The sequence below is a fragment of the Dermacentor silvarum genome, chromosome 9, assembly GCF_013339745.2.
Source record: "Dermacentor silvarum isolate Dsil-2018 chromosome 9, BIME_Dsil_1.4, whole genome shotgun sequence".
Taxonomy (NCBI): Eukaryota; Metazoa; Arthropoda; class Arachnida; order Ixodida; family Ixodidae; genus Dermacentor; species Dermacentor silvarum.
Window position 1 is genome coordinate 127,605,440 of NC_051162.1, and position 10,638 is coordinate 127,616,077.

At 47.7% G+C, this 10,638-nt stretch overlaps 2 protein-coding genes across 4 annotated transcripts in view; one reads left to right on the forward strand and one right to left on the reverse strand.

The window, feature by feature from the left end:
- The window catches only part of LOC125940047 (uncharacterized), a 398,764-nt gene that overhangs the window by 120,069 nt on the left and 268,057 nt on the right, over positions 1–10,638 (forward strand). The gene's annotated exons all lie outside the window — the stretch shown is intronic.
- Positions 1–10,638, reverse strand: part of LOC119464985 (uncharacterized) — a 121,533-nt gene that overhangs the window by 1,496 nt on the left and 109,399 nt on the right. For 2 of the 3 annotated variants that reach the window (XM_049655711.1, XM_049655713.1), the window contains exon 7: positions 10,177–10,315. The exons of the other annotated variant lie outside the window; for it this stretch is intronic. In XM_049655711.1, the coding sequence (XP_049511668.1) occupies positions 10,177–10,315 (139 nt within the window). The remainder of the gene's footprint in view (positions 1–10,176; positions 10,316–10,638) is intronic. 3 annotated transcript variants of the gene reach the window in all.

Genomic DNA, 10,638 nt, shown 5'->3' on the forward strand with positions numbered 1-10,638 from the left:
GCTATATCAGCTCTTTTTCATTGAGCTCTGTCACCAGGTGGCTGCACAGTGCAGGCCGTTCACGTTTGCGCCTCCGCTCCTCAGGTAAAACGCCCAGGTCCAGTTCGCTTGCACTTGCCTTTATCCGAATACCAGACACGCTAAAACTCCCTACTGTGGTAGCAATGCTTCGGTGTGAAGTGACCGCCGCAAGCACGTAGCTGCTGGTGCTGATCGGATACTGACAGCCCGATGCACTGCAGCTGTACGGCTTGCATGTTGCCTTGCAGAGGCACATGACGTTGCAGCTTGGCGTGTTGCCAATCGCTATATTTGCAGCCCACAACGCATCCGTGGTACTCGCGAAAAGTAAGGTCGAGACCAGCACTGACCACGCAGCTTGCATCAACACGGAGAACATTGTAACAAAAGCAGACAACAGTTGCTGTGTGCCTTAAGTGCTTGCGTGTAGTGATAAACTGTCATTGTGCATTCTCTTCCTGTTAGATTTTTTATGTATAGAAACAAATTAACCAACATTCCAACTATTATGAACAACATTTGTTCACTATGAAGTTGAAAAAATTAATGATGAAGCTACCTGTGTAACCAATCAGATAACTCGCCCAACTGATGTCAATAGGGAGGGGGCAGCTGAAAGCAAAAGGGAGTGGTGTCTCTGCGATTGGTAGCGACGCCCATTTTTAAAACCTTATAATAAATTACATGCTTTACGCAGAGTGATTAAATGCATCACTTGATCAGAAGGACCACCCTAACGTCTCAGTAGGTTTGCACAATATCGTCAAAATTGTTTCAGGGTCCCTTTAAATCATGTCGCTTTGCGCAACAGTTTTAATTAAGTCTAACCAACTAACCCGCATTGCAACTTTCCTTAGCTGTTTCAGTTTGTCTGTTTCAGACATATTCGCGCCAACTAGAATGGCAATTCTAACCTTGCTATGCTGGCCCCCTGTGCAGCTGTCACCAGCAAATGTGAGCATTCTCTGGGGAAGCAGCTAATAGAACAGCGCAGTCTCGTCCACGTTGTAAATGTTGCTGGGGTCGTATTGCTGCAAAAGGGCCTTGTTTGTCAGCCCACAGTTGCTGCAGGTCGCTTCTTTGATGGCGGCCGCCTCACCGACAATAGACCGAAAAACGAGTCCACGCCTTTTGCGGAAATGGTCAACCTATCTATCGCTGCATGAAAATTGGACGTTCAATTGGAGCGCAACTCCTGATACAATACAGTACCGTTCCGTGAAATAAATGCCGCATAAGTTTGTCCAAGCGAACAAATTCAGAACCTGAAGGAATGTAGTAAACACCCTGCAGGTACTTGAGGTGCATTCGATGCCGTGGAGGGACTGCAAGGTCTTTTTTTTTTTGTAAGCTCTTCCGTAGAGAGCTCGCAGATATCGCAAGTGCTCTGTGAGCACTTTTTACTTTTTCTTTCTCATTTCCTTCCTCCACGGTGCGAATTTGCTTTGTGCCAGGAAGCGATTTCTTCCTATCCCTCCAGTCCCGCGAATGTCCCGCCAAGACTACTATCTGTGCTGTGCAAAATCACCATTGTTTGTGGTCACTGCGAAAGTTTGTTTTAATCAAAGAGTACATGCGAAGCGGTTTGTATTAAGTGGAATTTTTTTACATTGAGTCTACGGAAAAACCAACCAAACGTTCCTACATTGTTCAGCATATCTGAGAATTCTGCTTATACAAGTTCGTCTGAATGGGAGTTTACGGTACAACAAATAATTAGATCATATGAATCTGAATAATATATGGTACAATACAATTATAAGCTACTATATGAACACCCACATACAAAAAAAAGCTGCATATCCCCCTTCCAAACCTCACATGTAGTAATGAATCTCATAGATGTATAACGAGAAAGGAGAGTCCCTGAGCACATCCATTTACTAAATTGAACCCGTGAATAAGTCACAGATGTTGATGGCCGTTATCGCACATGTAAATTATCAGTGAACGTACAAAGCAGCCTGAATATTCCAACACCAGGAAGTTTGAATTATTGACACTATTGACAAGAGCACCCTCTCACCACCTGTCTTTTGCCATGCCACTCTACCCAGGGAATCAAACTAAGAATAGTTAACATGCCTGCTTGTCACTCATCCTTTACCATAGCAACATACCAATCAGGATTACATCCACGTGGCACCTCACGTTTCAGCATGTGTGAGGTGCCACGTGAATGCGTGTAAAGAAAAACACACCCTTGCATGAACAAAAATGTTACAGAACTTTCCTCATGCATTGTCCACTGACAAATGGAACCTGTTATTGGCGAATATAGTCACAATGACTGACATCCTCTTACCAAAAGCTTTTGGTGACATGTACTAGCATCACGAAATGAAATGTGAACATCGTAGTGCGCAGATTTTGGTAGATGCTGCGCTGTCCAATGGCGCCTATGTTGAACTGCCACACAAGCAGAGTTATGTTACTGGCTTCATGGCTGTGCGTCCTGCTCTTATCTCCTCGAACGTTTGCCACCTTGTTAGCGTTTAGATATCATTTCAGCAGTGCTCTGCAAGCCTCTGCTTTACATCAATGTTTGCCAATGAATGAAATTTTGGGCAAGAGAGGAGAAAAAAAAAAGAAAAAGCAGAGCCCACACACACAAAGAAATTGATGTTATGCAACGCATTTTGCCGGTAGCTGGTTACCCAGCATTGTTTAAGATTATGCAACGCGTTACCAGGAGCATACCTGCCAAATTCGAAGAAACTAAATTGGAAGATCTCCCGGATTTAGTTTCTGTAACTGACTGACCGACTGTAACCGACTGACCCCCCCCCCCCCCAGTCCAGTTACACCCTTCTCTCTTCCGACGTCTATATTTTCAAGTACTAACAGGAGAACTCCCTTACAATTTTATTTACAGATATACAAATGACCGCATGAACATCACATCAAGTTCTCACTTTTACAAGCATTGCGTTGTTGCTAATTCTGCCTTCAAGAATTCTTCTGAATTTTAATAAATTCTTGGGTCTTACGTCCCACAACCATCACCTGATTATGAGGCATGCCGTAGTGGGGAAATCCGGATTAATTTCGACCTGGGGTTCTTTAACATGCACCCAATGGACGGCACATGGCCGTTTTTGCATTTTGACCGCAACGAAACGCGGCCGCGCTGCCGTCCCTCGAACTCGTGCTTAGCAGCGCAATGCTAAAGCCATTAAGCAACCACGGCGGGTGTTCAAAAAATTCTTCAGATAATGTTTGATGGTAAGAAATTTCATTTCTTTCACATTTTGCGAGGATGACGTTTCCCAGCGTCTTATACGAGTGACACATGGACGAGCAGCACTGCGTCCTCGTATTTTTCCCCGACGTTAAATTGCCGCTCGCACTCTGCATTGCTCTGTAGTATCAACAAAATACCCAACGTCACTTTGGCTGAGCACTAAATTCCATCTCCCTTCCAACCACACATCCCTTCTATCTGCCGCTGCAGCAGAGACCACCGAATATGCACTTGACGCAATCACCAGGGCAGCCCAAACACGTGAAATTGCCCGTGCTCACCTCCTGACCTCCCAAGAGAATCAACGGCGCTTGTACGATTGTCAACACCGAGACGTCCACTTTTTACCTGGATCTCTAGTACTCCTGTGGCCTGTCAGAAAAACTGCCGTCTCAGTACACAGGTCCCTATCGAGTGCTGCGTGCCGTGACTCCAGTTACTTACGAAATCGCCCCAGTTAGTACCAGTGCTTCTTCTGCCCCGAATTCCACTGACGCATGACGAACCATATTTATCTCCTGTTACCACATATATTTAGACTGCACCAGGACGGTACTTCTGCAGCCAGGGATAATGATACATGCATATTGTGTGTTTCTTGTGCACGATGCGCACGGGTGCCCCGACGAAGAGGACGAACTGCTTCTGGCTCTCGAGCTGTCGGCTGAAGTGGCCAGCGCTGCCGTTATCCTTTGTAAATATACTTTGTAAATAGTCTCCAGTTCCTAATCCTTCATTCGCGTAACAAAATAGACCATCAGGGGTAACGAACGCTGTCTTCTCCTGGTGCTTTTCATCCAGAGAAATTTGCCAATAACCAGACCGAAAGTATATTGATGAAAAGTAGTTGGCACCGTGGAGACAATCAAGGGTGTCGTCAATGCGAGGCAAGCAGTATACATCTTTCTTGGTAATTCGGTTTAGATGACGATATTCTATGCAAAAGTGCCACGTGCCATCTTTCTAACAAGCACCACGGGCGACGCCCAAGGGCTCGACAAGGGTTCAACAATGCCTTTGGCGAGTACGTATCTTGTTCCCTTCATCTTGAATAACCTTGCGCTCTGAAGCAGAAACACGATATGGCCGGCGATGAATAGGACTTGCATCACTAGCATTTATGTGATGCTTAACAGTTGAAGTCTGGCCTAATTGTCGATTGTTGGGGTCGAAGATGTTGTGGTAGGAAACCAAAAGGCGACACAGAGCTGATTGATACTTGTTCAGGCAATAGGTCCGCAGCAATCATGGGACGAAATGTTGCGTCAGGGCAAATATAATGTGGACATGAAGAATCGGAGCAGACGTCTATGGAAAATGCCGTCACGTGGTCATCTCCTATAGCACGCAGTGTTGCAACCGATATGCCTTGGAGTAGAACTTGCTTTGTCATGCCAAAATTGACGACGGGGAGGCATGTCCGGTTATCGGCAACGGTTACGACGGAGTGGGGCACAGTGACATTGCGCATCAAAAGGACATCAAGAACAGGTGTGGCGACGTAATCACCATCGGGCACAGGGAAAGATGGTACCATATCGAAGAAAGTCAAGGCTTTAGGCGGCAGGCAGATGAAGGCGGTCGTATAAAAGTTGTTTGGCAGTTCGACACGAATATGTGCGAGTAGAGGAAGTTCGAGGCAAAGAGTATCGGCAGAACAGTTGATCATACCTGAATGCGCTGTAAGGAAGTCTAGTCCAAGGATTAGGTCATGGGGACAATTGGTCAGCCCTGTAATGAGAACTGGAACCTGGCAGTTGGCAATAGTTATACGGGAAGTACATATTCCAGTGACGGCAACAGTGCAGCCATCGGCGACGCGTATGGCTCGTGTAGTAGCAGGCGCGAGAACCTTCTTCAGTCGACGACGGAGGTTAGAACTCATTATGGACACCTGGGTTCCAGTATCTATGAATGCCTTCAAAGGGACACCGTCGACGTGAACATCAAGTAAGTTCTGGTTCATTGTGAGCGTCAAAGGAGGATTTCGACACGATGAAGATAATGCCGCACCACCCCCATGAGCTGCATGGTCTAGTTTTTCATTCGGGAGGGGCCATAATTGGTCGGTGAGGAATTTCATTGTCATTGATAAATACGTCAGAGGTAGCAGGCATACGCCGAGGCGAGTAGTGGCGAGGGTCGGCATATGGGCGAGGAGACAAGGAAAAGTAGCTCGAATACGGGGACGTCCAGGTCGTGCGGCAGTGGTGAGCGACGTGGCCAATTCGGAGGCAACGGAAGCAGATTGGCTTGTCGTCCGGAGTTCTCCACTCTGTAGGGTTGCGGTATCTCGCAGGGGAATACAAATTGCTGCGGGGTGCAGCTGTCGGAACCGGTCTGGCGTCAGGTCGGGAGACAGAGCAGGCAGCAGAAAAAACGAGGTTGGCAAATTCTTGCTGCACAACAGCCCGAATGAGGGAGATCAATAGTGCGGTCAAGTGGGCGTGGATGGAACGGGCAGGACTTGCAGCCTCGAGCTCGCGGCAAACAATACGTGTGACGTTCTCATAGAAAGGGGGAGGGCGGACAAAGCAGTAAGGTCGACGCATGACGACGTTGCAGCCGTGTTAGGGAGACGGGAGAACTGTGGAATGAGGCAGCGGCTTTTGGCGAGCTCCAAGCGGCGGCATTCCTTGACAATGACGTTGATGGTGGACACATTGTTGAAGATCAACAAGTTGAGCAGATCGACACGTCCACGATCCATTTGAGAACGTGGCCTACTTTGTCAACCTCAACCATGTTCTCATCGACTTTCCAGCAAAGAGCAAGCAGGTCTTGTATGTACGAGCCATACGATTCAGTTGAAGACTGTACTCGGGTAGCAAGCTCTTTTCTTGCAGCCAGCTGCCAACCAGTCGGATTTTCAAAGAGGTCGCGGAGCTTCTCCTTGAAAGCATCCCAGCTAGAGATCTCGTCCTCGTGTGTCCAGAACCAGACACGATGTGTTACCGCCCAAATAGAAGAGGACATTCGCTAGCATTATGGTAGGGTCCCAGTGGTTGTTTCACCTAACACGCTCATACAAACTGAGCCAGTCAACGTCAACATTATCTTGGTCCGAGAATATGCCAGGATTGCAGGGAGTGGCAACCGTGACATATGTTGGTGTTGGAGTCGAAGAGTAGAAGCAGACGAGGTGTCGTCACCGGGAGCCATGGTGTAAAGCTGGAGGTGCACCCGCTGCGGCGCTCTGTGGCGAGGACAGGGAATGGCACTCTCCACCAAAATGTTACTGCGAACAAAGCATTATGCACTGGAGACTATTTACAATGTATAGAGTCAAATCTCGTTAATTCGAACACGCTTAATTCGAACTCCCGGTTTATACGAACTGACGCTATGGTACCATCAAAGTTATGTGTATTTCAATGGGCGAAAACGGTGCATAATCGAGAAAATAACTGCAGGAGTTTAATTATGCTGTGTCAGCCTTTAAAACTCCTGTAAATCATCAAATTCTAAAACCTCTTCAGTTTCCCTTTAATGCAGCAGCGGAGGCCCAGTCCGGCAAACGCTCGCCTCCTGACAACGGCAGAAAACGAAACTTCAGGGAGCGGGCTATGCTGGCGCCAGGGCGGCGCAGGCACGGCGGCACGCGCTGGAGACCGTTGAAGGTGACGGAGCTGCGAGGCAGTTGGGAGAGAGGGCGAGGGGAGCCACCGAAGCCACTGCCACGGAAGCGGCGGAGTTGCCGAGGCCAAATCCTCTTCCCTGCCGCCCTCCTCCTTCACATTCCACAGTCTCCGCGTGCGCCCGCCCGTCGCCACCGTCCGCTCCCTGAAGCTTCGCATTCTGCCGCCATCGGAAACCGAGCGTTGGCCGGCCTGGGCAGTTGCGCTCTTTATGCGCTTGCGTGCCGCGATATTTCACGCCTCGCACCGTTCGTGCATTGTGCTATGGTGGTCGAATACTTCAAAAATACGTCCTTCCTTTAATTCAAACTTCTTTTAATTCGAACAAATTTTCAGGCCCCTCTGAGTTCGAATTATCGAGATTCGACTGAATTTACAAAAGGCAAATGCAGCGCTGGCCAGTTCAGCCGACAGCTCGAGAGCAAGGAGCAGTTCGTCTTCTTCGCCGAACGCCCGCGCACATTGTCGACAAGAAACCTGCAATATGCAAATAGCAATATGAAGCGACACAAGCACGGAGATAAGACAAATCCATGTATTAACCATTATTCCAATGGTGAGCGATAGCAGCAGTTTCCTTTAATAATTTTTATCATAAACTCATTGCTTCCGTCTAGCTCACAGTTATGTCCATGCACTGAATGAAAACTGACTGTCTCTGACAATCTTGGGTGATTTGCTGGCCAAAAGTGATAAGCACTGACAATCTCGGATAGCACGGTTCTAGAAAACCTACAAGTCCATACCAGGCAAAATCAGTGACAAACCATAGTTTCTGAGAATCACCAAGAAGCCCGGTGAACCTTTACAGGAGTAAATGTGCAATGTTCATGTTAGGACATGGCAGATGGTTTGAAACAGGTTGGCTTATGCGCTCACAAGCAAACCGAGCTGTATGCATGAACCGTTAGCATGCAGTAAACCGGTGATTATCAGCTCCTAACTACATCTGCAACTTCTAGTAATGCATAAAGAATGGTTCGAAGGCTTCTTTATCCTTGGACCCTTTAGCTTTTTAATAGTAGTAATGGTAATAATCAGCCGATGCTAGGAGTATGGACCAGCCTGGTCCTGACCCTGGCAGCTGTATTTCCTGCAATGTTTTCAAATGGCACTAAGTTCACACACATTTTATTATATGCTTATGGAAGCATGCCATCCTCAAAGATATATTCCAGCACCTTTGAAGGCTTTGGTGTCTCTTTAATGGACGTTGCACTTCAGTGGCGTAGCCAGTGGGGGGGGTTGGAGGGGTTCAAACCCCCCCCGAAATTTTTTCTGCACCCCCCCCCCCCCCTACTAACCCACCCTTTGTTTTCGTCGCTTTGCGCTGACATAATTCATGAAACCGGTGCTACTATCACAATTTAATTCCTGGGCGCTTCCGTTTGGGTTGGTAATTTACAGCGAATCATGTCTGCATATGGAAAAAACTGTCACGGTGTTTGTCAAGGCTTTCACACTCTGTGAAGTTTTGGGCGAGAATGTGGCGGCCGCATTCTGAAGCAACAAATGCGCAACAAATGAAGCAACAAATGCGGCAGCCGCATTTTAGAAGATGGCGAAAACGCTCGACGCCCGTTTACTTAGATTTAGGTTGCACGTTAAAGACCCCAGGTGGTCGAAATCTCCGGTATACATTTCCGCCGCTTCCCTTCAGGTGCCGGTTAGGCCGCGCTCGCGCAGGATTTTAGTCTGCGCGAGAAACGTCTCTTGTTTGCGATTGCGCCCCTACAGAAGGCTGGTAATTACTGTTGTGTTGTTGAATCCCAAACCAGCAATTACGGAAGGCTGGTAGTTGCTGTTTTGTTGTAGAATCCCAAACCAGCAATGTACACACGAAGGGGTTGATGACAGCAGTCAAATTCCACCGACTCGCAATAGAATGCACGAAACAGACAGCCGACAAGCATGAATTACTGCTGTGCGCAGTACAGCGTAAGTAAACTCTTGTTGCAGGCGCTGACAGTTCTCGTCGGAGTTCACGCGTCCTGAGAAATTGGTTATGTGCACTATGCACTGAACAATACCGGAGTTCATTCCTGCATCACTAGTACACCAATCAGTCGAGATTCTGTGAGGTACAAGGCCGCTTCCTGTTTGCACCGGCGTAAGTGAAGCAGAAATGAGTTGCACGCACTACTTAAAATGCGTACACATGCCATATCTGTGCTGAGCGGTGAAATATTCTGTACAATTTCGAATCTGTTGATGTAAAGGCAGATGACGGCTGCACGCTCGCACACAGCGGAAGACACAGCGGCCCATGCACTTGCCGCAGGAAATGCAACCCTCTCGTATGAGGGAGCAGGGCGACGAAAGCTTCGAAAAAAAAAAAAAAAAACGCCTTACGCGTTTTTGCGCGTATTTAAGTTTTCTAGCGCAAAGACGCAGCGAACAAGCTATTGCTATGGGAGTAGGTATAGCCTGGTCACACGTGCATTTTCACGCGCATAGCCGTCCTTGACTTGTGAAACGCACTTCGCCCCGACGAGGACGACGCCATCTACGCTTAACGGAAATTAACAATTAATAATGTCTTCTCCGATCGAACGGGTCGTCTCAATGATGCGTTTTCGAAGACTGGTCCATTCAGTGGCGCGATGAGAGACCGTTGCTCCAAACGCCCACTGTACCTGTCGTATACTTACTGTATTTACTGAGCTTACTTTACTTTTTACTTAATTTCTTCACAAGCACACGCGAGGGGGGGGGGGGGGGGGTCCCATGTCTGTGATATACATGTATAGAGTCTGCTTACACTACCGCTATTTATTATCGATCACGTGACCTAGAGGAAAGCAGAAGCTTGCACCCCCCCCCCCTCCCCGGTCGGGCCGGTGAACCCCCCCCGAAAAGAATTTCTGGCTACGCCCCTGTTGCACTTGTCTGAGAACTCGAAAGCGCATGGGCACAGCTAACAGACCCCCTCAAAATGACAAGGCAGCTTTCTGGCAACACATCATTACCGATCATCAAGGTAACCTGCGCATTGTTGAAATGACGATTATGTGGGCAACATTCAACTTTTGAATCAGTTTAAGCATTGCCACTGTCAAAGCTAAGCTAGAAAGCCAACTTTTCATTTTTTGTATTACTGCACTGACAGCTGGATCAACAGATAATCAACTCAAAGGCTTTCCAAATAACTGCGAGATGGAGGTACCCCCCCCCCCCAGCAATCATTTCCATTTTTTTCATGTTTATGTGTCCTGTTGGACAGTCCATGAAGCATGCTGCAACAGTGTAATCCCAAATAGTATATCAACTTACTCGGGTTTCCTATAAGGCACCTGCCTGGTGAGAGTAATTGTTGTATTCTGCCAGGTACTAGCAGGAACTTCAATCTGTCTGTCTGCTTGCTGGGTGATGCTAGACCTGCTGCTGATCGACTTGAACGTTGCCTTATGACCTTTGCTGTTTTGTGCCGTTTCTCCTGGGCTGTCTTCGCATTTCTGGAAAGTATTCTGTCGCTCTTTCAGTTTCCCAGCAAGCCTGCTAGATCTCTTAAGTTTCACCTTCCCAGGCTGTCTTAATTGCATGTCACAATTGGATCTGTTAATCGACCCGAGTGTAGGTTTTCGTGGCACCCGATCAGACGATTCTCCTGATTTTACCTTCTTGCTATGGGTTGGGTCGTCAACATCATCAGAGTCTTCGGTGTCTGACATGAGCATGGGTTTCCGTGGAACCTTATCACATGATTTCTGTAACTTTGCCTTCTTGCTTTGGGCC